The sequence below is a fragment of the Sus scrofa genome, chromosome 6 (assembly GCF_054392235.1).
Source record: "Sus scrofa isolate SSC_HxYL_T2T_F1_AM1 chromosome 6, Sscrofa_HxYL_maternal_Yorkshire_Landrace_v2.0, whole genome shotgun sequence".
In the NCBI taxonomy this organism is placed as follows: Eukaryota; Metazoa; Chordata; class Mammalia; order Artiodactyla; family Suidae; genus Sus; species Sus scrofa.
In genome coordinates, this window is record NC_139388.1 from 58808587 (window position 1) to 58835873 (window position 27287).

The window sequence follows — 27287 nt, forward strand, 5'->3', positions numbered from 1 at the left end:
TCACATCTTCAAGACACACTCGACGCCCACATGCTTTTCTTCAGCCAATTCACGGAAAAAGTGGCCCATCCCTTTTCGAGAGGTAGGTGTAGGAGGCGGGCAGATGCACATTGACCGGGCAGTTGCTGGCGGCCTCCATCTGGGTGAAATCATTCTGATGAACCTGGGAGCTCACCGTTGGTCGGTCAGAAGGAGCTCAGCTCAAAAAATAGCTTTGGCTGGTCCCAGAGACGAGGACAGCTGAATGGTTGGTTCTGTGAGGCTTGAGACTGCAAAATAAGTTTGGAGGGTGGTGGGAGGTGGGAGGCTGGAGGAAGGGGCATTTCTGGGTCTGTTGGGTCGAAACACTGTGGAAGCAAAAGACAGATCCCCGAGACTGCTGCCGCCACTCTTAAAAAAAACATGCAGGAAGTTGTGGCTCCGTGGGTTAAGAACCAGACTAGTATCCATGAGGATGCGAGTTCCACCTCTGACCTCACTCAGTGGGTGAAAGCATGTGGCGTTGCTGTGAGCTGTGGTGCTGGTCGAAGACTCAGCTTGGATCCCAAATGGCTTCGGCTCCTATTGGACCCCGTGGCCTGGGAACTTCCGTAGGCTGCGGGTGTGGCCCTAAAAAGACAAAAAATAGACCTTTTTTTAAAAAAGGGAAGGAAGCATAGGAGCAAAACATCATGACATTGGATTTGGCAATGACCTCTCAGCTTGGCTGTGACAGCTGAAGCACAGGCAATAAAGAGAAAGTAGATAAGTGACACCACATCTAAATGTTTGTGTTCTCTGCATCCAAGGACACCATCAGTAGACTGAAAAGACACGATGGGAGAATATATTTGCATCTCATATGTCTGATAAGGAATTAATATTAGATGTGGGACCTTACTCCTCCAACCCAACCAGGACAAAAAACAGCCCCCTGCAAAAGTGGGCCACAGACTTGAATAGACATTTCTGCAGGGAAAAGATACAACTGAGCCCATGAAAAGATGTCCCTGGCAGGTTGCCAGGAGCGGGAGGAGGGGGCAGGGGGGAGGGAGGAGGTTTTGTTTAATGGGTACAGTTTCTGTTTGGGATGCTGAGGAGCTCTGCAAATAGTGGCAATGGCTACTACCCCATGGTAGGTGTAATTAATGTCACACTAAAATATGGTTTTAGTGTGACCATTGGACTTTTTTTTTTTTTTTTTTTTTTTTTTTTTTTTTTTTTTTTTTAGGGCCACACTGGTGGCATATGGGGTGGCTAGGGGTGGAATCAGAGCTGTTGCTGTCAGCCTACACCACAGCCACAGCAATGCGGGATCCAAGCCGCATCTTCGACCTACACCACCGCTCACGGCAACACCAGACACTTAACCCACTGAGCAAGACCAGGGAATGAACCTGTGTCCTCATGGATGCTAGCCAGTTTCATTTCTGCTACGTGCCAGGCCTTCTTAAGCTTGGGTCTGGAGCAGCATCGCATCACTGCTGCCACATTCTACTGGTTAAAGCAGGTCACTGGGGCACATTGAAAGGAAGGGACAGACACAGGATGTGAATAGACTAGCCCAGTAGGTGTGTGTGTTTCTATGGCAACCTGCTTGAGGAGCGGAGTCCCTAGTTCCTACTTTCATGGTCACAGGAGATAATCCCTACGGTGGAGGGGTGCTTTTGCACTGTCGTTTCAGAGACTTTCCTGGAGATGTAGTAGCCCAGGGCCCACTCCTGCAACCCTTCCTGATGTTCCCGAGTCTGGACTCACACTGCTCCACTGCATGGCAGGCCAGTGAAGCAAGAGATGATTTGCTGGGGCAAGGAATAGTGACTCTTTTTTTTTTTTTATGGCTGCCCGGTGGCCTGTGGAGTTCCCAGGCCAGGGATCAGATCCCAGGCACAATCACTACCTAAGTCGCAGCTGCGGCAAGGCCGAATCCTTAACCCACTGTGCCAGGCTGGGGATTGAACCTGTGTTCCAGGACTCCCAAGAAGCCAATGATCCCACTGCACCACAATGGAAACTCCAGAAATAGCAACTTTATTTGGAAAGCCAGTAGAATGAGAAGGTGGATTCCTGTCTCCATTTTCCTCCAGTTAGTATTCAGGCTTCTTTGATACTGAAAGGGGAGGGGGTGTGGTTGATCGTTGCAAACTTCTTTTTTTTTTTTTTTTTTGTCTTTTTTTGCCTTTTCTAGGGCTGCACCCACAGCATATGGAAAAAAAAAGACAAAAAGACAAAAAATAAATAAAATATTCTTTCCATTATGGCTTACCCAAGGATTCTTTTTTCTTTTCTTTTTTTTTTTTTCTTTGTCTTTTTGCCATTTCATGGGCCGCTCCGGCGGCATATGGAGGTTCCCCGGCTAGGGGTCTAATCAGAGCTGTAGCCACCGGCCTACCAGAGCCACAGCAACTCGGGATCCGAGCCGCGTCTGCGACCTACACCACAGTTCACGGCAATGCCGGATCCTTAACCCACTGAGCAAGGCTAGGGATCGAACCCGAAACCTCGTGGTTCCTAGTCAGATTCGTTAACCACTGCGCCACGACCGGAACTCCCAAAGATTCTGAATATGGTTCCCAGTGCTATGTAAGAGGACCTTGCTGTTTATCTGTTCTATATGGGATAGTTTGCATCTACGAACCCCAAACTCCCACCTCCCTTCCCCTTGGCAACCACAAGTCTGTTCTCCTTGTCCATGAGTCTGTTTCTGTTTTGTAGATAGGTTCATTTGTGCCATATTTTAGATTCCGCATATAAGTGATATCATACGGCATTTGTCTTTCTCTTTCTGATTTACTTTGCTTAGTATGATCGTCTCTAGGTCCATCCATGTTACTGCAAATGGCATTATTTTGCTCTTTTTTATGGCTGAGTAGTATTCTATTGCGAATATGTACCATGTTTTTATCCATTCTTCTGTTGATAGACCTTTAAGTTGTTTCCATGTCTTGGCTATTGTGAGTAGGGCTGCTGTGAACATAGAGGTTTGAATTATTGTTTTGTCTGGATATATGCCCACGAGTGGGATTGCTGGGTCATATGGTAATTCCATTTTTAGTTTGAGAAAGCTTCTTTTTGCATCTGTTAATTTTCTCTCTTTTTTTTTTTTTTTTTTTTTTTTTTGGCCACCCCATGGCATATGGAGTTCCTGGGTGGGCTGGATTAGATCCAAGCCACCGTTGTGATCTCCACCTGCAGCAACGCTGGATCCTTTAACCCACTGTGCTGGGCAGCGGGAACTCCTGCATCTGTTGATTCTCACTTGCCTCCAGCTCAAAATAATCCTTGTTAAAGTGGTACATTTGGGGCTATATTTCTGATCCCTTCATTGCCACAGAGGTCCTAAAAATTCCTAGAAAATGAGATTCCTTGAGTGATGAAAGTGTTTTTCGGCTGCTAGGGGAGTGGCTCTTGGCTGAGGGGCCTCTTGGTAGTTTCAGAATGGGGCCTGGTCACCAAGAAGACCAAGTGATGATTAAAGTTTTAAGATTGTCTACTCTATGCCCTGGCCTTTGGGGATGGGAGAGGGGCTGGAGATGGAGGTCAGTCACAGTCATTAGTGGCCAATGATTGAATCAATTGTGTGCGTAGGTAATGAAACCTTCATAAAACCCCTAAACAAAAAGGGTTTGTTGAATTTCTTCTTCTTCTTCTTTTTTTTTTTTCTTTCTAAAGCCACACCTACAGTACATGGAGGTTCCCAGGCTAGGGGTCAAATTGAAGTTGCAGCTGCTGGCCTACGTCACAGCCACAGCAACAGCAACACCAGATCCAAGTCATGTCTGCTACCTACACCACAGCTCACAGCAATGACAGATCCTTGACCTACTGAGCAAGGCCAGGGATTGAACTCGCGTCCTCATGGATGCTAATCGGGTTCGTTAACCGCTGAGCCCCGACAGAAATTCCAATAACTCTTTAAAAGCCATATATGGGTCTTAACAGGGACTCTGCAAACCATCTTTCTTCTTTGCCAGCTGGCTGTTGTAGACTCTGCCGGTAGGGGGCACCAGAGAGACTGTAGAAACCTGGAGGAAGCAATAAGACTGGGCTCTTCCTGTTTGCTTTCTCTTGTTTATTTCCTGTCAGTTTCTTGTCCCCATTCGCATTTCCCAGCACAGCCTCTTTATCCCAGCGGAGACAGTTCCTTCCTGTAGCAGCAGCTGCTGAATCTAGTTTACAGGGTTTGGTTTTTTTGTTTTTTTTTTTTACAAATCTTGCACACCCTCAGAGATGCCATCCGCATGTCAACAACCTTCCAGAGAAGATTCTAGTCCCAGGTGGTCCTCTGCGCTCAGACACACCTGCACCAGCAGAGCAACACCCACTCCTCATTGGCTGACTTTCATCTTCAGTGAGGCTCTCATCTAAGTGTTTAGTTTTCATCATTCTAACCTATATCCTTTGTTTTTTCTGGACCGGGATCTTTAGCTACTTCCCGTAGTTACTACCACCATGATACCCTAGGGCTGTCATATTGCCTTTTCAGTTGCCTAGTTACCAACCCTTTATACCTAGCAACATTTCTTTCTTTCTTTTTTTGGCCACACCCACAGCCTGTGGACGTTTCTGGGCCAGGGATCAAAGCCACTGCAGGGACAACACGGGATTCTGAACCCACTGCACCTCAAGAGAACTCAAATAGCCTTTTTTTTTTTTTTTTTTGGTCTTTTTGCCTTTTCTGGGGTCGCTCCCGCGCCATATAGAGATTCCCAGGCTAGGGGTCTAATCGGAGCTGTAGCCACCGGCCTGCACCACAGCCACAGCAACTCTGGATCCGAGCCGCATCTGCAACCTACACCACAGCTCACGGCAACAGCAACCTGCATCACAGCTCACGGCAACAGCAACCTCATGGTTCCTAGTTGGATTTGTTAACCACTGAGCCACAACGGGAACTCCCTCCAATAGCCTTTCTTTACATGAAATCATCTTTGTTAAAATAACTGGTGTGATTTCTATCTCCTGAAGATACCTTGACCAACGCCAGGGTTTGCAGCAGGAAGCGGATTCTCAAAAATGGGGTTTGGGGAATTGTTTAGTTGGTTTCTAGGGTTCGAACCCTGTAATGATCTCCTGGCTAAGAGGTAGGATGCTTGTATCCACAGTCTGAAGCGGCATCGTGGGGAGTCATGCATTCGCACCACGTCGAGGTACCAGTGAATGGGGTGACTTGGGGGTTGAGTGGCTGCTGCATTTCACCACTATGGCACTAACAACAGCCGCAAGGACAGAGTGTTCAGTGGCTTCTTCTGAGTGCCCTCCCTGACATGCTTTTTTTTTTTTTTAATATGTGTTCCTTATTTTCCTTTTTTTTTTAGGGCCTCACCTGTGGCATATGGACATTCCCAGGCTAGGGATTCAATCAGAGCTGCAGCTGCTGGCCTACACCACAGCCACATCCACGCCAGATGCGAGCTGCATCTGTAACCTATGCCGCCACTTGTGGCAATGACAGATCCTTAACCTCCTGAGTGAGGCCCGGGATCGAACCTGCATCCTCATGGACACTGTGTTGGGGTCTTAACCCGCTGACCCACAACGGGAACTCCAGGACCCCTGACATGCTTAATGAAGGAATATTATGAGCATAGGTCTTTATTTTTTATTTATTTTTTTGTCTTTTTGCCATTTCTTGGGCTGCTCCCGTGGCATATGGAGGTTCCCAGGCTAGGGGTCTAATCGGAGATGTAGCCGCTGGCCTACACCACAGCTCAGGGCAACACCAGATCCTTAACCCACTGAGTGAGGCCAGGGATTGAACCTGCAACCTCATGGTTCCTAGTCGGAGCCACAAGGGGAAGTCCATGAGCGCTGGTCTTTAAACTTTCAGCTCCAATCACAGTCAGAGAGCCAAAGAGTTTCTACGAAAACCGTAAAAGAATTTCATATTTCTTGTAAACACAGGGCCAACACAGCTGAAAATTCTGCATAAACCAGAGCTGCATGGGTTCCAGAATCACATACAAATTTGAATTTAAAACTTCGCTAACTTTCTAACAGGAAGTTTTGGGCATTGATTGGGAAGGTGTGGGAACCTGAGTTTTACAGTGGTGACATCTGGTTGAACACAACTAAATCTGAACCTCTTGAGCCTCCTCTGTTCCCACTTTTCCACACTGGCTACCGACTCATTCCCCACTCGCCTTTTCAGTAAAACGCATCAAAAGAGTGATCTAGGGAATTCCCATTGTGGCTTAGCGGGTTAAGAACCTGACTAGGAACCATGATGTTGCAGATTCGATCCCTGGCTTCGCTCAGTGGATTCAGGATCCAGCGTTGCCACAAGCTGCGGTGGAGGTTGCAGATGTGGCTCAGGTCCTGAGTTTTGGTGGCTGTGGTATAGACTGGCAGCCACAGCTCTGATGCAGCGCTTAGCCTGGGAACTTCCATATGCCACAGGGATCACCCTAAAAAGAAAAATAAAAGTGACCTGAACCTACCATCTCTGAATGTTTGCCATGGATTCTGTTGTCAGTGTCACTCTTTCAGGCTTTCCTCACCGCCTCTCCAGTGGAGCTGCTTTTGTCTTTCAATCCAGTGGTCAGGTTTCAGTGTGCATCTTAGCTGGTTGATAGAAGCGGTCGTCAGCTGCTTACTCCCTCTTTGTTAATAACCTTTCCTTTTACTCCCAGGAGCCACCTTCGTGGGGTTTCTTCCTTCCTCCCTGGTTTCTCCTCATCGGTCTCCACTGTGATGAGTTCTGCCACTTGTCCCAGGCTTCTGAGTTTTGAACCTTTCCAGATTGCTTTTTTTTTCCCCCCTTTCTTTCTCTCTTTAAAAATTGATAATCTGGGAGTTCCCATCGTGGCGCAGTGGTTAGCAAATCTGATTAGGAACCATGAGATTGCGGGTTCTATCCCTGCCCTTGCTCAGTGGGTTAACGATCTGGCGTTGCTGTGGCTGTGGTGTAGGCTGGTGGCTACAGCTCCAATTGGACCCCTAGCCTGGGAACCTCCATGTGCTGTGGGTGTGGCCCTAAAAAGACAGGAAAAAAAAAAAAAAAAGAATATACTCTGGAGTTCCTGCTGTGGCACAGTGGTATTGAGGGTGTTTCTGCAGCACTGGGACACAGGTTCAATCCCCGGCCTGGCACAGTGGGTTGAGCTGCAGAATAGTTTGTAACTGTGGCTCATATCCCATTCCTAGCTGAGGAACTCTATATGCTGCAGGACGGCCAAAAATACATTAAGAAAAAAAAATATATATATATATATTCTGGAGTTCCCGCCATGGAAAAGCAGGTTAAAATCTGGTGTTGCCTCTGAGGTAGCTTAGATTCCATCCCTGGCCCGGTACAGTGGGTTAAGGATCTGTGGCATAGGTCTCAGTTGCGGTTCAGGTTCGATCCCTGGGCCAGGAACTTCCGTATGTCACAGGCAGAGCTGAAAAAGAAAAATAAGTAAAATATAAACTCATCCTTTCAGTGGCCTCATTTAATCTCATGTCTTTAATGGCTATCTCTATGTCAATGGTTTCCACATTAGTTTTCCTTTAAATTTATTTTATTCAAGTATAGTTGATTTACAATATTGTGTTAATTTCTGCCGTGTAGCAAAGTGATCCAGCTTTACATACATATATATAAACTGTACTTATATATATATAATGTATATATACATTCTTTTATTTTTATTTTCTTTTTTTTGTCTTTTCTAGGGCAGCACCCGTGGCATATGGAGGTTCCCAGGCTAGGGGTCGAATTGGAGCTATAGGTGCCAGCCTATGCCACAGCCACAGCAATGCAGGATCCAAGCCGTGTCTGCGACCTACACCACAGCTCATGGCAACGCCGGATCCTTGACCCACTGAGTGAGGCCAGGGATTGAACTCTCAACCTCATGATTCCTAGTCAGGTTCATTAACCCCTGAGCCACAATGGGAACTCCCTGTACATTCTTTTAAATATTCTTTTCCATGATGGTTTTTCATAGGATATTGAATATAGTTCCCTGTGCTGGGTGGTCAGGCCTTGTGGTTTATCCCTTCTGTATATAATAGTTGGCATCTGCTCTTGGGAACACCCAACTCATCCTTCCCTCCCCCCTTCCCCCGCTTGGCAACCCCAAGTCTGTTCTCTTTGTCGGTGGCTCAGTTTCATAAATAAGTTAATTTGTGTCAAATTTTATTTTATTTTTTTGGCCACACCCATGGCACGTGGACATTCCAGGGCCAGGGACTGAATCTGAGCCACGGCTGCCACCGCCGCCGCAGCAGTGACAACGTCAGATCGTTCACGTGCTGTGCTGTAGTGGGAACTCCGTTTGTGTCCTGTTTTTGATTTCACAAAGAAGCGGTCTCATACGGTATTCATCTTTCTCTTTCTGACTTCCTTCACTTCGTATGATCATTTCCAGGTCCATCCATGTTGCTGCAAATGGCATTTGTTGGTTCTTTTTTGTGGCCAAGAGCAGTCCATTTATATATGGATGGTTTCCATATTTGCATGTCCAGGCCATACCTGCTTCCTTTACTCAACAGTCAACTGCCTACGCCGTAGTTCCTTATCCGTGTCTAAAAGCTATCTCAGGAGTTCCTCAGCGGTAATGAACCTGACTAGTATCCATGAGGTTGCGGGTTCGATCCCTAGCCTTGCTCAGCGGGTTAAGGATCCAGTGTTTCCGTGAGCTGTGGTGTGGGTCACAGACACAGCTCGGCTCCCACATTGCTGTGGCTGTGGTGGAGGCCGGCAGCTGCAGCTCTCATTCAGCCCTTAGCCTAGGAACTTCCATATGCTGCAGCTGCGGCCCTAAAAAGCAATAACGAATGAACTAACTAAATGAATGAACAAAAAAATAAACTATATCTCTAACTTAACGTTCACATGCCAGTTCTGAGCTTGCTTGACATCTGATCTATTTCTTGGCCTTTTCCATTATCTGCCCTGGATCCCACGGACCCTTACAGGATCCGTTCCTCAGCTGTCCACGTCGCCAGCTCCCATTGGCTTCAACCCATAGGAGGCACTGGCAGGAGAGAGAATGCTGACACGGGGTCTCCTCCCCTCTGTCTCTGCTCTGGGATGCTTCTCTGGAAGTGGCTGCAGCTCTTCCTAGACAGACCTGCTTGGTTTCTGCTTCCATAGGGAGACCTCAGTCCCTGGGCCCTGACGTCACTTCCTCCGTTTGTCCCTCCAGCCAGGGGTGGTCTTGGCTTTCTGCCGCTGTGAATGCCCAGTTTCCCTCCCCATCCCCTTTTGGCTCTCAGGTCTTCCATCATCCATCGACCCAATCCCCTACCTCAAATTCTATTTCCAGTGTGCAAAGTAGTTGCTATTTTTCAGTCGAGTTTTTTTTTTTTAATTATTATTATTTTTTTAGAGCCACTTCTGCAGCATATGGAGGTTCCCAGGCTAGGGGTCTGACCAGAGCTGCAGCTGCCGGCCTCCACCACAGGCGCAGCAACGTGGGCTTCAAGCTGCATCTGGGACCTACACCAGAGCTCATGGCAACGCCGGATCCTTAACCCACCGAGGGATGCCAGGGATCGAACCTGCAACGTCATGGATACTAGTTGGGTTCCTTCCTGCTCAGCCACAAGGGGAATTGCTTCAGGTGAGTCTTGATTGCTATGGTTCTTGGTGCAGAGTGGCCTCAGAAAACAGATCCCCAAGCTGGGCTTCTGGGCTTAGGATGTTCATGTGCTTACGCTTTAATGAAATATCTTCACAGGAAAACGGGATTACAGTTACCCCTAGAATACACTGTCTTGGTGTTTCCATCATGGCGCAGTGGAAACAAATCTGACTAGGAGCCATGAGGTTGCGGGTTTGATCCCTGGCCCTGCTCAGTGGGTTAGGGATCCAGCATTGCCATGAGCTGTGGCATAGGTCACGGATGTGGCTCAGATCTGGCTTTACTGTGGCTGTGGCGTAGGCCGGCAGCTGTCTCTCCGATAGGACCCCTAGCCTGGGAACCTCCATATGCTGCGAATATGGCCCTAAAATGCAAAAAAAAAAAACAAACAAACAAACAAAAAAAAAAAAAGAAAGAAAGAAAAAAAGAATAGACTATCTCTAGGAGGACTGTACAGTGTACTGTAACACTGGTTCTTTTGCCCATTAACTATGTATCTTCATGGAAATAATTTAGCCTCTCTCCACCGATTTCTTCCTCTGTATCTTGGTCAGTTCAGGCTGCTATTAACAAACTACTGTGGCCTGGGTAGCTTAAGCGATTTATTTCTCACTGTTCTGCAGGATGGGAAGTTCCAGGTCGAAGTCCTGGCAGATTTAGTGTCTGGTCAAAAGCCTGTTTCCTTGGTTTTTAGGTGGCTGCCTTCTTGCCGTGTCCTCCTCTTAAAAGGGCTTAGTACGTTTCCTGGTGTGGCTCAGCAAGATAAGAACCCATTGTGTCTGTGAGGCTGGGGGTTCGATCCCTGGCCTTGCTCAGTGGGTTAAGGAGCTAGTGTGGGCAGAGCAGCGTGGGTCACAGATGCAGCTCAGATCTGGTGTGGCTGTGGCTGTGGTAGAGGCCGGCAGCTGCAGCTCTGATTCAGCCCCTTGCCTGGGAATTCCCTTATGCCCCAGCTGCAGCCCTAAAAATAATAAATAGAGGTCCCACCCTCATGACCTCATCTGATTACCTCCCAACGGCCCCATTACCACATTGGGAATCAGGGCATCAACATAAGAATTTTGAGGAGTTCCCACTGTGGCTCAGGGGTAATGAACCTGACTAGTATCCATGAGGATGCGGGTTTGATCCCTAGCCTCACTCAGTGAGTTAAGGATCTGGCATTGTACTGAGCTGTTGCAGCTTGGATCTGGCATGTCTGTGGCTAAAGCTATGGCTGGCACCTGTAGCTGTGATTCAACCCCTAGCCCGGGAACCTCCATGTTCCACAGGTGCGGCTCTAAAAAGCAAAAAAAAAAAAAGAATTTTGAGGGACACTTACAGTCCATAGCACTCTGTAAAATGAGAATAATGTTTCATCCTCAGAGGGGTTTTAGATTCCTCCAGTTCCCATTATCTTGTGGGTACAAATGAAGCCACATTAATACGTCTCATCACTGGAGTCCTGATCACTCACCAGGTTGGGGATCTGGCATCATCACTGTTGTGTCTCTGGTTACAGCTGTGGTGCGTGTTTGATCCTGGCCTGGGAACTTCCACAGGACTTGGGTGTGGCTGAAAAAAGTTAAAAAAAAATTTCATATTTGCTAGCTTCAACTCTATAAATCCATTGGAGAGAAGTAACATCTTTATAGCTTCTAAACCATGAATATGGTATAACTCCACATTGGTTAAGGTCTTTAACGTCTCTCAGTAATGTTTTACAGTTTGCTATAGAGATAATGGCATATCTTAGATTTCTAGACATAAGTTCTATGCTACTTAGAAATAGCACTTTTTTTTGGGGGGGGTGTCTTTTTTTTTTTTTTAGGGCCACACCTGTAGCATATGGAGGTTCCCAGGCTAGGGGTTGAATCGGAGCCATAGCTGCCGGCCTATGCCACAGCCACAGCCACACCACATCCAAGCTGTGTTTGCGACCTGCACCCACAGCTCATGGCAACACCGGATCCTTAACCCACTGAGCAAGGCCAGGGATCGAACCTGCATCCTCATGGATGCTAGTCAGATTTGTTTCCACTGTGCCACGACAGGAACTCCAGAGCTGTATACTTTTAACTTGTGAACTTTTCTGTTTATATTATACTTCATCTAGAAGAAAATAGTATTAGTGTAATGGTTTAAAATATGTCCAGCAGTGGAGTTCCTGTCATGGCACAGTGGAAATCCTAGTGAATCTGACTAGGAACCATGAGATTGTGGGTTTGATCCCTGGCCTTGCTCAGTGGGTTAAGGATCTGGCATGGCCGTGAGCTGTGGTGTAGGTTCCAGACACGGCTTGGATTCCGCATTGCTGTGGCTCTGGCGTAGGCCGGTGGCTACAGCCCTGATTGGACCCCTAGCCTGGGAACCTCCATGTGCCGCGGGAGCAGCCCTAGAAAAGGCAAAAAGACAAAAAAAAAAAAATATATATATATATATGTCTGCAAATTCTTTGACACATCCTATGAGTATGATGCAGACTTAATGGCTCGATTCTAGTGACTATGCAGAGGGAAAGTGACGGTGTGCCTCTTCAAAGACTAGGTCCCTAAAGGCACCCTAGCTTCCTGCTGGTCCTCAGACTGCTTGTCGTGGGGGCTGTTAGCTGCTAAGACACACTGGGGCCTCCGACCAAAAGCCGGATGAGTGTGCCCTCTTGAAAGCGTACCAGACTGCCCCAGTCAAGCCTTCAGAGGACCGCAACCCCAGCTGACATCCCGCCTGCAAAGCCGTAAAGCCCCTGATCCAGTGTGCCTGATTCTCACTCCCAGATTCCTGATTCTCCCAAATTGTGTGAGAGAATAGGTTTATTGCCATGAGCAGCCAAGGTTTTCGGAGGGGATGGTGATGTTTGCACAGCAGTTGAAATCACTGTCTAGTGAAAGTCAGCATAAGACCCCAGCTCTACCATAGAACCTTACTGCTGCCCCCTACCTCCTTTTCAACGACTTGGCATCTCTCTGGAACCATAGGATCAGGTCATAGTGAGCACAGAGGCTGGTGCTTTCTGTGTGTGCAATGCTGTCTTTTTTTGGCTCTTTAGGGCTGCACCTGTGGCACATGGAGGGTCCTAGGCTAGGGGTCGAATTGGAGCTACAGCTGCCGGCCTATGCCACAGTCACAGCAACACCAGATCTGAGCCACATCTGCTCCCAGCCACGCTGGATCCTTAGCCCACTGAGCGAGGCCAGGGATCGAACCCTCAACCTCATGGTTCCTTAGCCGGATTTGTTTTCGCTGCGCCACGACAAGAACTCGTGTGTGTGTGCAATTTACTAGCCCTCTTTTGGTGCCAAAAAGGAGACAGAATTCATGCCAGCATGAGGGGCCGTTTATTGCTCAGTGGTTGGGCCCCCACATTTTTGGGGGGCTGCCCCCCCACTTCCTCCCCCCATTGTCCCCATGGACCCCTCAAGTGGCAGGTAGCTGAGCTGTTCGTGGAGGGAGCACATCTTCAAGTGGAGATAGTCCAGAATAGCCACCTTCTCCCTGCAGTGAGACGGTGGGGAGTGAGGGCTGGTGAGGCCAGACGCCACAGGGCTGGCATGGAAGGTGGGGGTGACTCAGGCCCTTGCCCCAAGACCTCACCCTCCTCCCATGCCCTCAGCCTGCTCCCTCACTCCGGCTTCATCTTGTCCGTCAGCAGCAGGTTCTTGGCCCGCAAGGCTTCGTCTTGAGCCAGCCGAAGGGTGGAGCTCAGGGCCTCTGCCCTGACGTGTTTGGCTAAGGCCTGGCGCTCCAGCTCCTGGGGAGGGGAGTGTAGACGCGGCTGGGCTTGCTGGACTGGGCTGGGGGTGGAGGGGGATCTGGATCGCGGAGGGCAAGGGGCAGGGTTCCCACGGGGCCCACATTCCTCCCCCAGAATATCCCATCATGCCTTAAAACTGAGCCCAGCATCCCACAATGCACTGGGCTTCCAAATTCCATTGGGCACTAGACTCCTGTCTGTCCCACCCTCTGTCCCCTGTTGCCCGTGTTTGTCCCTGTCAGCACTAAAATTGGCATCTATCACCTTGTCCCCTCATGCCCACGATCCATCGTGCATTTGATGTCCGGACCCCAGTATTCCATCATGTGGCGACCACCTACATCCCATAATTTACAAGCCCCCACATCTCCTTATGTGTCATTAGGCTGGCCTCTCTGTCATGACGATAGTCCTCTGTGTTCTAGCTCCCTTGAATCCACACTGCACCAGGCCCCATTCCTATCATGTCTTGGTCCTGTGACACTGCCACACGAGCGTCCCTTACTGCCTCGTCTGTCTGTCTCACTGCAACTTCATCCTGCTTCAGATCTCTAGGTTTCAGAATGTACAGAGACCTCAAGTTCCATCAGCTGTTGGGCTTGAGTCTATGATTCAGTGCCTCATGAAGCGCTGTGGTTCCGTTTCCCACAATGCATTAGCTTACTGTGAGCTGGGCTCCTTGTCGGACCTCAGTGGTCCCATATAATGCAGTGCCTCCCAAGGTCCGTCAGGCTTGTATTCCGCGAAGCTATAGACTAGCATTTGCCTCCCGTGTCCCACAATGCACCAGATCCAATGTCCCATCATGCGTTGGGCGCAAGTCCATCACCCGGGATAATGATGGACCTGTGACTCACTGATCATCACACTGCCTGCCCCTCCCTGTCCCGAAGTATTAGAGCCAGATGTTCCCCCAACACCTGCTGCCTACAGCTCACCCTTCCCATCCTGCAGGATCCTTGCGCCTGGGGCTCCCCTCCCCCTGCCCTGACTGAAAAGTAGAGCCTGGTGGCCCATGATCCCTGGTACCAGAATCTTCTTGTGTAGCCTCTGGCAGCTGGGACAGGCAGGAGCCAGGCCCCTCTGCTTCACCTCATCCACTAGCGGGGTCAGTGCTCGTTCCAGCAGCTGCTGCAAGGACTCCGTGGACAACTGCTGTCCCTGGCTGGGGGATGGGTAGTCACCAGGTTAAAGAGGCCTAGTACCGACTCCATTCCCAGGATGCCCCACGTGCACTTGCCCAGCCTCCACTCAGGTCCCGTGTCCTCTGTGCCCCCAGGCAACCTTCCCACCATGCACTAGGGCCGACCTACAGTGCATCGGGTATGCTTTGGTTTCCACGCGTGTGGAATTCCCACAGTGCCCGGGGATTCCCACTCCCAGTGGGCACCCGATGGCCCTCAGTTCATCAAAGTCTCACATTTTCCCACAATGCACTAGTTAAAACTGACTGCATCTGGTATTGGAAGGGCCCCCTTCCTAATGCAGATCAAGCACAGTAGCCACTGGCTCTCCAAATGCCCCTTTGGGCTCACTTCCCTACCATGCACTGCGAAACTCTGCCAGTACCACTTCCCAACCTTCCCACAATGCACTAGAAATTCAGGGTGCTTGAGAGGTTATCAACTATCACGTCTTTCTTGCGTTCCCCTAGACACTGACTGCACCTCGTGGGGGGCGGGGAAAGAACTGGGACTCGCATAATGCAGCAGGACTAGCCCCTGCGACAGTACTTGGGGATGCCCCGTCTCCCACAATGAATCCCACCCCCGTCCCACCGTTAGCTAAAGTCTCTTCTCCTTCTATGCGTTGTCCTCAGTATGATTCAGAAGGCACCTGGAGCCAGGCGCTGTCCCCTTACCTGGCACAGCGGGCACAGGGGCCTTGGGGGCCCCGATCCAGGTTCATAGAGAGGTCAGACCCTCTTCGAGAGCTCTGGAATTGCCGCCCAAGCTCCTCCAGAATCGGTTTCACTGGGCCCAGCCCCTCCAGTTCGCTCCGTAGTGAAGCCACAGACACTGCTGACCGCTCCACCCTGAGGCATGGGAGCAAGCAGTCAGCGAGGTCGCCTCTCCAACACTATACAGGTATCTCCCGATTTTTGAAAGTTCACTGCTACACTTTTATAAAAGACCTACATTAAAACCGAGGATTTGAGGATTTTTGCTTTTATGAAAAAAGGCTCAAAGTATTTGTTTTGCAGCAAGCTGTTTCAGAAGGACGCAAAGCAGCGACAAGGACACTGGGAACTACACTCAGTATCCCAGCATCAAGCCACCATATCTTTGAAGTCAGTATCCCAGCATTTGTTGTCTATGAGCGTCTGTGCTTTAACTCGATTTATTTATTTAATCTTTTTAGGGCCGCATCCGCAGCATATGCATATGCGAGGAGGTCCAATCGGAGCTGCAGCTGCCGGCCTACGCTACAGCCACAGGGAAGGAGATCTGAGCTGCGACCTACACCACAGCTCACCTAGACGCGGGATCCACTGAGCGAGGCCAGGGATCGAACCCGCATCCTCATAGATCCTAGTTGGGTTGGTTAACGCTGAGCCAGGACGGGAACTCCTGCTTTACTTTTTTTTTGGGGGGGGGGTCTTTTCTAGAGCCGCATCCACGGCATATGGAGGTTCTCAGGCTAGGGGTCGAATTAGAGCTGTAGCTGCCACTAGAACCACAGCGAGCCACGTCTGCCATGAGTGGCTCACGGCAACGCCAGATCCTTAACCCGCAGAGCGAGGTCAGGGATCAAACCTGCAACCTGATGGTTCCTAGTCGTGTTGTAACCACTGCGCCAGGAAGCGAACTCCCTGTTGTACTTTTGAATGGTGGGAAAACCTGTAGTCCCAGCAAAGGCGCCACCCGAGATTAGTCCTGCACTTCCCTCCGTCTCCACTCAGTTTGCAATACCCCACCCCGCCTTGCCCCTTTCTTGCTCTGATTGCTCCCTCCTTTTGTGGTTTAATATCCGTAATGCGCCCCCCCCCATTAGTGTACCCTGTTTCTACTTCGCCTTGCCCTTTGTCCTTTTAAGGAATGGCACGCACATCTTTTCGAAGTGGCTCCGCCCCTCAGTCCTTATTAGGTATGACATGCCCCTCCCTACTCTCTAATTGGAGCGTCCGCTTGTCAGCACACCCACCTGATTGGCTCCAGATGATTGGCCCACCCCTTTCCCTCAAGGAACCCCCCCCCCCCACGTTCCCCACACTGTGCGCTTGCCCAGGCCCTTACAAGGTGCACAGCTCGTCCGCCCGGCCCCGCAGCTCTTGCAGACCCCGTGAGGTCTGCGCCTGCTCGCGCTGTGCCCGCTCCCACTGGCCCAGGAATCCGTCGAGCCTGCCGCCCAGGCCCCCGAGCAGCCGCAGGGCCTCCTGCACAGCCCCCTCCTCCTGATGCCACCGGGCGGTCAGCAAGGACACCTCCCTCCTGGAGGGCAGAGGTAAGGAACGGGTCAGGGCTAGGTTTGGACAGTCCCCCATCGACACCGGCCTGCCAAGACCACGCGGGGTAGGAAGATAGGGTTACCGAGTCCGGCCCCACTTAGTCCCAGAATTCTCCTGTCCTGTCCTTTTCTTGGAATCCTCTTGTACTCCAGAACCCAGCCTCTGTCCTCTTATCAGGCATCCTGGCCTTCCCTCGGCCGACCTGCCTCCCAGCCCCACATCAGCTTCTCCAGACACCTCCTTCTCAAGATACCGCTCACCCCAGCCCTATACCTCTGAGTTCTGCGCCTCCAAAGACCTGCCACCTCCCAAAACCCGCCCACCTCCCTGCCTCCGGCCCTCTGCTCAAAACTCAGTTCTTCAAATTCCTGCCCTTCTGGGTCACTGCCGCCAAAACACTCCCGACGAGGCCCCTCAGGGCTTCACCTCCTGGGCCCTTGCCGGGAAGCCACTCACCTCAGCTCCTCAAGGCCGGTTGAGACCTTCTGCAACTCCTGCTCACTTAGGATGGGGCCCTCCCCTGCCCGGGGCCCCATCCCCCAGCCACCTGGAGCCAGGCCTCGTGGTCTCCGGGGTTCGTCGGGACTCCCTGGCAGGCCGGAGCAGCCTGGAGGCTGGGTGGTGGGGCCCAGGCCATGCCGGGAGAGGCCAGCCTCCAGCTTTTGCTCCAGCTCCTGCAGCTCGGCCTCCTGCCTCCTCGGCGTCTCATCCTGCAGCTGCTGCTGGAGGTAGCGCAGCTTCTCCTGGGCCGGGAGGAGGGTAGGGTTACCGAATCTGGCGCCTAGCCTCCCACAATCACTAGTTCCACCCCTAATTCCGCCCAATGAGTTCCTGAGATTAGAAAGTAAATGGATGTAGGATGGGATATTGGGAAGTCCCACTGGAAGTCTAAATGAACTCCTGCTTGCTGTTACCAGGGAAGGATGTCCCACTGGAAGCCTAGCTGGTGTCCATTTCACTTTAACCTTGAATGCCTACCTCCACGGCTCCATCCAGCCCTCCACCCCTACTTCAGTCCCCCAAGGTGGCAAATTCCAGTCTCTCCTGTATAGAAAGAACAACTGAAGCTTTTCCAACATTTTGTTGGTAAATGAGTGGGCAGGACGGGCATCCCCACTCCAAGTCCGACCTGAAACGCTCACCCTGGGACTTGAATAGGACTGTTGATGGAAAAGGAGGACCACAGACGTGAAGGGGCAGTGTGGTTGTGGTGGTGGCGGCAGGGCGGGAAGTCCCACCTGAAGTCTACCTCAAGGACCTCAGGTGTCTGATCCCCTTCCCCAAATCCTTGGGCCGCTCCCCCTTACCTCCAGCAGGGCAGAGTTCTGCTTCAGGACGTTGGTTTTTATTTCAGCATCTTCCACCGACCGGGTCACCTTCCGGCAGTTCTCCTGGGTCAGGACACCAGGGCGGGGGCCCTGCCTTCCCATTCCAGTTCCGCCTCCCAGCCCTTACCCTCGCTATTTTCCCATCCCAGCCCTGCATCCAAGACACCCCAACCCTTCATCCAAGACACGCCCAACCCCTCATCCAAGACACGCCCAACCCCTCATCCAAGACACAAGACAGCCCAACCCCACATCCAAGACACACCCAACCCCCCCATCCAAGACACCCCAATCCCGCATCCAAGACACGCCCCCCCCTTCCACAAGGTCTGCTTTCTGCTTATGGGTCTGCCCTGTCCCAGCTGGGTTGCCTCGGCTAAAGACCTGGTTCTTCCTCAGACCTCGCCCAGGCTCCCTTTCCCCTCCCCTCTTCCCCTTTCCTGCCCCCCACTCATTCTTCCCTTCTGCCTCTCAGCCACTTCCTACCTGGGCTCCCTTCTCCCCACCCCGCCCCTGCCCCGCTGCCGCTCACCTTGAGTTGACTGCAGTACCCTTCCAGCGCCTCCGCTTCCTGCCGCCTTCGCTCTAGATTCTCACTCAGCACGGAACACTCACTCTGGAGCACGGAAGGGAGGAGGGTTAGGCAGAGCCTCAAGGAGACAGCCCAGGGGTGGGGAGAGGCAGGGAGGTCCTTGGCCCTTCTGAGCCTCGGTCTCCCCACCTGGGCGACGAGTGCACTGAGCTGGAGGATGGCTCTGTGAGGGGAGCGTGGCCCTGAGGGAAGAGCAAGTGTTTGCGGGGCGGGCTGGTCCGCGTACCTGTAGCGACTGCACGTGCTGGTTAACGCGGGTGGTCTTCTCTTTCAAGCTGGTGATGGAGTCTTTGGCGCGGACCAATCCACTGTTGACCCCACTCTGAGGAAGAAGGGGAGATCGGTGGGTGCGTGGGGGCACAGCCCAGCCCCAAGCCAAAGTCCAGAAGCGGCTTTACACCTTGATTTCTGCCCTGAAATAGCTGTGGACTCGGGGGCCAGGGCTGTGTCTCTTGGCTTCTTTGGATTCCTGCTCCATAAAGCCGAGGAGCGGATTCGTGTTCTGCTTAGGGGGTGGAAAGAAAAATAAGTAGGATCCAGAAGGGAGCAGGGGTAGAGAGGCGAGCTGAGCTCTGGGAGGGGATGGTCTTCACCTGAAATAAATGCCTTTTGAGTCCACACATGGAAATCAGGTAAATTGTTAGAAACACATGCTCTGTCTGTCTCTCCAGGCAGTGGAGAATTCTAAAGATAACCCACCTTCCAGATACAAGCTCGCCCTAGGCACCAAGCCAAGCATCTCTCCACGTTTTCCCTTTAAGCCTCACAACGCCGTGTCTGTGGAGGTTGTTTGGACCATGTTGCAAGTGAGACAGATGAGGCTCAGAGAGGGGACATCCCTTGTACTGTCCTAGACACATGTACCTGAAGTGGCCTTATCAGAATTTACACTCAGAGCATTGGTTTTAAACCATGATGCCATATGGCTTCTGCTCATCGCTGCCTTATATCACCGTAAAATGCTTTGTGATTCCTGTCAAACTGGCTCAGGAGGGCTGCAGGTGACAGAATCCACTCTCCCATCTTCCACACGTGTAGGAGACCTAGCCTGGTACATGATGGCCCAGCCAAAGACTACATTTCCCAGGCACCCTTGCAGCCAGGGGTGGCCATGTGACTCAGTTTTGTCTAATGGAATGTGAGGAGAAATAATGTAGGAGATTTCCAAGCCATGCCTTTAATAAAGGAAAGGAGGGAAAACATCTCCCTTTTTCTCCCTACAAAGTTGGTAGCTGGAGTTCCCGTCATGGCTCGGTGGTTAACGAATCTGACTAGGAACCATGAGGTTGCGGGTTCCATCCCTGGCCTTGCTCAGTGGGTTAAGGATCTGGTGTTGCCTCGAGCTGTAGTGTAGGTTGCAGACGCGGCTCGGATCCCGCGTGGCTGTGGCTGTGGTGGTGCAGCTCCGATTGGACCCCTAGCCTGGGAACCTCCATATGCTGCAGGAAGCAGCCCTAGAAGAGGCAAAAAGACAAAAAAAAAAGTTGATAGCTAAAGCCAGAGCAGCTGTCTTGGGCCATTAGATGGAAGACAGAAGGCGTTCCCATTGTGGCTCAATAGGGTAAGAACCTGACATAGTGTCCATGAGGATGCAGGTTTGATCCCTGGCCTTGCTCAGTGGGTTAAAGGTCTGGTGTTGCCACAAGCTGTGGTGTAGTTTGCAGATGCAGCTTGGATCTTCCATTGTTGTGGCTGTGGTCTTGGCTAGCAGCTACAGCTCCAGTTCGACCCCTAGCCTGGGAACTTCCATATGCCACAGGTGCAGCCCTAAAAAAAAACCAACAACAACAAAAAAAGGGAGTTCCCGTCAATGGCACAGCGGAAATGAATCTGACTAGGATGGATGAGGATGCAGGTTCGATCCCTGGCCTCGTTAAGTGGGTTGAGGATCCAGGGTTGCCATGAGCTGTGGTGTAGGTCGCAGACACAGCTTAGATCTGGCATTGCTGTGGCTCTAGTGTAGGTCAGCAGCTACAGTTCCGATTTGACCCCTGGCCTGGGAATCTCCATGTGCCACAGGTGTGGCCCTAAAAAGCAAAGCAAAGCAAAACAAAACAAAACAAAAGATGGAAGGCAGAAGATAAAGGAAGACTGGATCCTTGAAGCTCCTGTTGTGTCGCAGGAGGGGTCAGTGGTGTCTTGGAAGTGCTGGAACTAGGTGCGATCCCCAGCCTGGCACAGAAGGTTAAAAATCTGGCATTGCCACTGTTGTGGCTTAGGTTACAGCTGTGGCTCGGATCTGACCCCCGGCCCAGGAGCTCCATATGCCATGGGGTGGCCAAAAATGATTAAAAAAAAAAATTAGACCGGATCTTCAACACCATAGAGCCACCATACTCAACTCCAACCACTTACGAATACTTTTATATGGGAGAGAAAGAACATTTTTCATCTTGTTTAAACTATGCAATTTTGTGTCTTTTTGTTATAGCAGCCAGACTTGTGTCTTAAGAGCTGAACACCAGAGCCTGTAACCCATCTATGTTTGAAGAGCAGACCTGCTGCACTTGAGACATTTATGTGGGCAATAAACTATCCTGCTTAAACCAGATACTTTGATTTCTTTCACAGCCACTGAACAAATACACAAAGAGAAAAGAGAAAATAAATTTTCTCCATTGTGAGCTGGGCACAACATCACACACATTTCTTGCGTGACTGCTCTGGAGAACAAGTGCAATGGGAAATATTGTATTAAGGTGATATCAGAAAAGTGGAATTGGGAACCCCCAAATCCAACCTCTTCATTAAAAAAAAAACAATGAAAAAACTGGCCAAAATGAGAGTCAAGTCCTTGAGAAGGATTATTACAGTCAGAAATATATATGCACCTAAGAGAGCTTCAAAAGGCATGAAGCAAAAATGGACAGACTCGAAGGGAGGAATTGACAATTTGATAGTAATGGTTGGAGACTTCAATACCTCACTTTCAAGAATGGATAGAGCAAGAGTGCCCGTCGTGGCACAGTGGAAACAAATCTGACTAGGAACCATGAGGTCTCAGGCCTTCCTCAGCGGGTTAAGGATCCAGCATTGCTGTGAGCTGTGGTGTAGGTTGCAGATGCAGCTCAGATCTCACGTGGCTGTGGCATAGGCTGGCAACTGTAGCTCCAACTGGACCCTTAGCCTGGGAACCTCCATATGCTACGGGTATGGCCCTAAAAAACAAACAAACAAAAAGTAGATAGAACAACCAGGGAGCAGATGAGAAAGGAGACAGAGGACTTCTTTCAACAGTATAAGCCAACCAGACCTAACAGACATCTATAGAATTACCCCACCTAGTGGCAGAATACATATTTGTTTCAAGTGTACGTGAAACATTGTCCATATGGTCCAGGATAGACCATAGCATAAGTCACAAAACAAGTCTCAAATTGAAAAGGATTGCGATCATACAAAGTATGTTCTCTGAGCTTGATGACCTCAGAAGAATGAAAATATGAATAAATAGCAGAAAGAAATTCAGGGACCTCACAAACATGTAGAAATTAAACAGGAGTTCCTGTCGTGGCTCAGCAGAGATGAATCCGACTAGTATCCATGAAGATGCAGGTACGATCCCTGACCTTGCTTGGTGGGTCGGGGATCCAGTGTTGCTGTGAGCTGTGGTGTAGACTGCAGATGAGGCTTGGATCCCACAGTTGCTGTGTAGGCCGGCAGCTGTAGCTCCAGTTGGACCCCTAGCCTGGGAACTTCATATGCCACGGGTGTGGCCCTAAAAAGCAAAAGAAAAAAAAAAAAAGAAAGAAAAACAGGAGTTCTCGTCGTGGCTCAGCAGTTAATGAACCAGACTAGCATCCATGAGGATGTGGGTTTGATCCCTGGCCTCGCACAGTGGGTTAAGGATCTGTGTTGCTGTGAGCCATGGTGTAGCTTGAAGATGTGGCTTGGATCTGGCATGGCAGTGGCTGTGGAATAGGCCGGCGGCTACAGCTCCAATTGGACTCCTGGCCTGGGAACCTCCATATGCCATGGGTGTGGCCCTAAAAAAACAAAAAAAAAACAAAAACAAAAACAAAAAAAAGAAAAAAAAAAGAAAAGAAAAGAAAGAAACAGTACACTCATAGGAGTTCCTGCTGTGGTACAGTGGAATCAGCAGTGTCTCTGGAGTGCTGGGATGCAGGTTCAATCTCTGACCTGGCACAGTGGGTTAAGGATCTGGTAGGTTGCAACTGTGGCTTGGATCTGATCCAGGAGAGTAGCCAAATAAAAACACTACACACTCATAAAGAGCAAATGACTGGAAGAAGAAATCACAAGAGAAATCATATTTTGGAATGAAGGCAAATGAAAACAGAACATATCAAAACCCATGGGAAGTTTTCATGGCTAGTGGTATAGAACCCAACTAGTATCCATGAAGACATGGACTCGATTCCTGGCCTCACTCAGTGGGTTAAGGACCTGGCATTGCTGTGAGCTGTGGTGTAGGTCACAGACGTGGCTTGGATCCTGCCTGCTGTGGCTGTGGAATAGGCCAGCATCAGCTCTGATTCGATCCCTAGCCTGGGAATTCCATATGCCATGCATGAGTCGGGCCCTAAAAAGACCCCCCCCCAAAAAAAAAAAACTCAGCAAACTTATGGGATGCAGCAAGGCAGTATTTTGAGGGGAATTTAGAGCTGTAAACACCTCTATCAAGGATGAGGTCAAAATCAGTAACCTGACACTCCACCTTAGGAAACTACAAAAAGAAGAGCTAACTAAATCCAAAGCTAGAAGAAGGAAGGAAATAATAAAGATGAGAGCAGAGGGAAAATGAAATAGCAAACAGAAAAACAGTAGATGAAATTCAGCAAAACCAGAAGTTGTTGTTTTTTTTTTTAAAGTCAACAAAATGAACAAATCTTTAGCTAGACTGACCACAAAAAAGAGGAAGAAGACTCAAATTACTAAAATCAGGAAGGAAAGAGGGGACATTACTACCAACCCTACAGAAGGAGAAAGGCTCCTAAGGGAACACATTCAACAATTGTATGTCATCAAATTTGATAACCTAGATGAAATGGAAGAATTCCTAGCAAAATACAAACTACCAAAACTCAAGAAGAATCAGAACATCTGAATAGACCTATAGCAAGTAACAAGATTGAGTTAATAATTTAAAAACTTCCAACCAAAAATGGGAGTTCTCATTGTGGCGCAGTGGAAATGAATCCAACTAGGAATCATGAGGTTTCGGGTTCGGTCCCTGGCCTCGCTCAGTGGGTTAAGGATCCGGCATTACCATGATCTGTGGTGTAGGTCTCAGACGTGACTCGGATCTGATGTGGCTGTGGCTGTGGCGTAAGCCAGCAGCTGTAGCTCTGATTCAACCCCTAGTCTGGGAACCTCCATATGCTGTTGGTGCAGCCCTAAAAAGACCAAAAAAACAAAACAAAACAAAAACCCCAAAACTTCCAATGAAAAATGCCCAGATGGCTTCACTGGTTAATTCTACCAATCATTTAAAAAATAGTTACTGGAGTTCCTGTCATGGCTCAGCAGAAATGAATCTGGCTGGTATCCATGAGGTTGCGGGTTTGATCCCTGGCCTCACTCACGGGGTAAGGGTATAGGTTGCAGACCCACTTGGATCTGGCGTTGCTGTGGCTGTGGCGTAGGCTGGTGGCTGTAGGTCCGATTCAAACCCAGCCTGCGAGCTCCCATATGCCGTGGGTGTGGCCCTAAAAAAAGACAAAAACGAAAAATTGCTGTCCATTAATCTCAAACACTTCACCAGATAAAGAGGAGGGAACTAGCTTATTCTATGAGGCCAGTGTTGCCCTGATACTAAAACCAAAGGCATCACAATATCATAAAACTACACGCCAACGTTCCTTCTGAAAACAGCCACAAACAAATTAAACAAAACACTAGCAAACCAAGTCCAGCAGCATATAAAAGGATTATACACCACGCCAAGTGGGATTTATCTCAGGATGTAAGATTGGTTGAACGTAAAAACTAACCCATGTAATGTACGATATTAATAGAATATGGGGGGGGGGACACGATCATGCAAATGGACAGAAAAAGCATCAGACAAAATCTATCACCTTTTTTATGATAAAAACACTCAACAAATTAGAAATAGGAAATTAGGAATTTCCTCATCCTGGTGAAAGGCATCTACAAAAAAAAATTAGTTAAAAACCAGCACCCCAGGAGTTCCCGTGGTGGCTCAGCAGTTAACGAACCCAGCTAGCATCCATGAGGACGCAGGTTCAATCCCCTGGCCTTGCTCAGTGGGTTAAGGATCCGGCGTTGTCGTGAGCTGTGGTGTAGCTTGCAGACTCGGCTTGGATCCCCTGTGGCTGTGGCTGTGGTGTAGACCGGCGGCTACAGCTGTGATTCGACCCCTAGCCTGGGAACCTCCATATTTCACGGGTGCAGCCCTAAAAAAGCAAAACCAAACAAATAAACAAAAAACCAATGCCCCAAAAGAATGTATGTATATATGTATGATGGGTCACTTTGCTGTACAGTAGAAATTCTCAGAACACTGCAAATCAACTATAATGGAAAAAAAATCATTAAGAGAATATTTTTTAAAAAAACAATGCCCCCCCACCAAAAAACCATGGCGATTTAAAAAAAAAAAAAAAGTCCATAATTTTTTTGATGCTCTTTTCAAATGTGGAGCCTTATTCCCTTCACCTGAGAAAGGGCGGGACTCAGTGACTCATACCTAGTAAATAGAATAAGGCAGGAGTGATGGCCGGGGAGTTCCCATCGTGGCGCAGTGGAAATGAATCCAACTAGGAACCATGAGGTTGCGGGTTCCATCCCTGCCCTTGCTCAGTGGGTTGAGGATCTGGCATTGCCATGAACTGTGGTGTAGGTTGCAGACGCGGCTCGGATCTGGCATTGCTGTGCTGTGGTGTAGGCCGGCGACTACAGCTCTAATTGGACCCCTAGCCTGGAACCTCCACGTGCCGCAGGTGTGGCGCTAAAAAGCAACAACAACAACAAAAAGACGTGATGGTCTGTGACTTAAACTAGTTCATAAAAAGAACTCTGGCTTCCTTCTTGGTCTCTCTGGAGGATGACAGCTGCCATGTCCTAAGTAGCTACTTCAGGAGAGGCCTATGTGGCAAAGAACTGAGGCCTCCAACCAGGAGCCACGGGAGTGCACCATGTTGGAAACAACATGCAGCCCCAGTCTAGCCTTCAGATGACTGCGGCCCCTGCCACGATCTTGACTGTAACCTTATGAGCCCCCTAAGCCAGAACTGCTGCAGGTTTTTGTTTGTTTTGCTTTTTTTTTTTTTAGGGCCACAGCTGAGGCATGTGAAAGTTCCCTGGCTAGGAGTGGAGTCAGGGCTCCAGGTTCTGGCCTACACCACAGCCACAGCAACTCCGGATCCCAGCTTCATCTGCGACCTACACCACCGCTCACAGTGGGAATGCCAGGTTTGTTGTTTTAAGGTTGGGAATCATTTGTTTCACAGCAATAGCTAACCAATACACAAAGGGATCTTTTTAAGCTGAAGACCTAGAACGTCTTGGGTTTCCTGTGCACAGCTGTTCTGGAAAACTAGGGGAGGAGGTCGCGGGGTCAGCTCAGTCTCCCACTTCCTAGCTGTGTGACCACAGGAGGGGACGTCACCTCTGTAAGCCTCCGTTCCTCTGCTTATAAAATAAGAGAGACAAATAGCTCCCACAGGGCTGCTGTTGGGAGGGATGCAGGCTGGTCTAGAAAGGCCCTGGGTCAATATTTAGAAAAAGAAAGGGGCAGCTAGAATCACTGGAGGGGAGTCTTAGCTCCACTGAGAGCAGATCTGAGGGATGGCAAAGGCAGAGCCTCTGTGTCTTGGCTGAAAAGTGATGAGGGGGAGTCAGACCTGGGGACACATTCTTCCCTGGCCACCACATGCCATACGACTGGGTAATCCAGTTCCTCCCTCCAGGCCTGCCTCTTCCTCCCTTCTCTTCCTTCTCCTTCCTCCCTCCCTCTCTTCTTCCTTTCCCCAAGGCCAAGGATTGAATCCAAGCCATAGCTGCAACCTGCACCACAGCTACGGCAACACCGGATCCTCTAACCCACTGTGCCAGGTAGGGGATTGAACCCACACCTCTGCATCGACCCAAGCTGCTTCAGTCTGATCCCTAACCCACTGTGCCACAGCGGGAACTCCTCTGTTTCCTTTCTTATCGACTGGGAGTGGTGATACCTTGCTCAGAGGGCCATGAGGAAGGGTCAAGGCGATATGAGCAGTACACCAGGGACAGGGATTAGCATCAGCATCTTTAATGATGACAGAGCAGGACCTACCAGGAATGGGCTCAGCACCAAGACCCCACCCCGCCCAGCAGCTGCAGGGAAATCTGCAAACAGCAGGATGCGTCCCAAGCTGGGCTCCAAAGTCCGCCCTGGCCAGCTCTGCAGGGAGGCACTAACCTTCCCCCAAAGGGGTACCACCTCCTTGGCTGCATCCTTTGGCCTATAAAGGTGTCAGAGCTTAAGACCCGCAGCCTGAGCTGTCTGCTCTCCCCTTCTTCGGCTGACCCTCCATCCAGCGCAGGACCTGTCACTCTCTAACCCAGGGTCTCCACCGCTCCCAGGGTCTCCACCCTCGTGCTCCACTTCCCTGTCTCACTTCTCTCTTGGGTCTGTTCCTTCCCTCTCTGGGTGTCTGTCCCCCTCCTCTGT

At 49.9% G+C, this 27287-nt stretch overlaps 1 protein-coding gene and 1 long non-coding RNA gene across 12 annotated transcripts in view; one reads left to right on the top strand and one right to left on the bottom strand.

Moving 5' to 3' along the window:
- On the top strand, positions 1 to 21195 carry LOC110261020 (uncharacterized). Of its 3 annotated transcripts, none has more exons than XR_014806619.1 (3): positions 1 to 82; positions 9372 to 9530; positions 15643 to 16341. It is a non-coding gene; the product is annotated as an uncharacterized LOC110261020 (long non-coding RNA). The 3 variants fall into 3 exon arrangements; XR_014806618.1 differs by lacking the exon at positions 9372 to 9530 and adding an exon at positions 18925 to 19267 and having other exon boundaries at positions 3 to 82; positions 15643 to 16725; XR_002344723.2 differs by lacking the exons at positions 1 to 82; positions 9372 to 9530; positions 15643 to 16341 and adding exons at positions 16590 to 16725; positions 18925 to 18992; positions 21081 to 21195.
- Positions 12843 to 27287, bottom strand: part of TSKS (testis specific serine kinase substrate) — a 17830-nt gene continuing 3385 nt past the window's right edge. The window contains exons 3-12 of one of the 9 annotated variants that reach the window (XM_084961573.1): positions 19050 to 19154; positions 18876 to 18971; positions 18590 to 18673; positions 18037 to 18120; positions 17186 to 17472; positions 16518 to 16712; positions 15143 to 15316; positions 14311 to 14446; positions 13122 to 13321; positions 12843 to 13022 (exon numbers count right to left, since the gene is read on the bottom strand). In XM_084961573.1, coding sequence (XP_084817699.1) covers positions 12866 to 13022; positions 13122 to 13321; positions 14311 to 14446; positions 15143 to 15316; positions 16518 to 16712; positions 17186 to 17472; positions 18037 to 18120; positions 18590 to 18673; positions 18876 to 18971; positions 19050 to 19154 — 1518 coding nt within the window. In that variant the 3' untranslated portion in view covers positions 12843 to 12865. Of the gene's footprint in view, positions 13023 to 13121; positions 13322 to 14310; positions 14447 to 15142; positions 15317 to 16517; positions 16713 to 17185; positions 17473 to 18036; positions 18148 to 18589; positions 18674 to 18875; positions 18972 to 19049; positions 19155 to 27287 lie in introns of all 9 variants that reach the window. The other 8 variants (XM_084961569.1, XM_084961567.1, XM_005664744.4 and 5 more) reach the window with 8 other exon arrangements.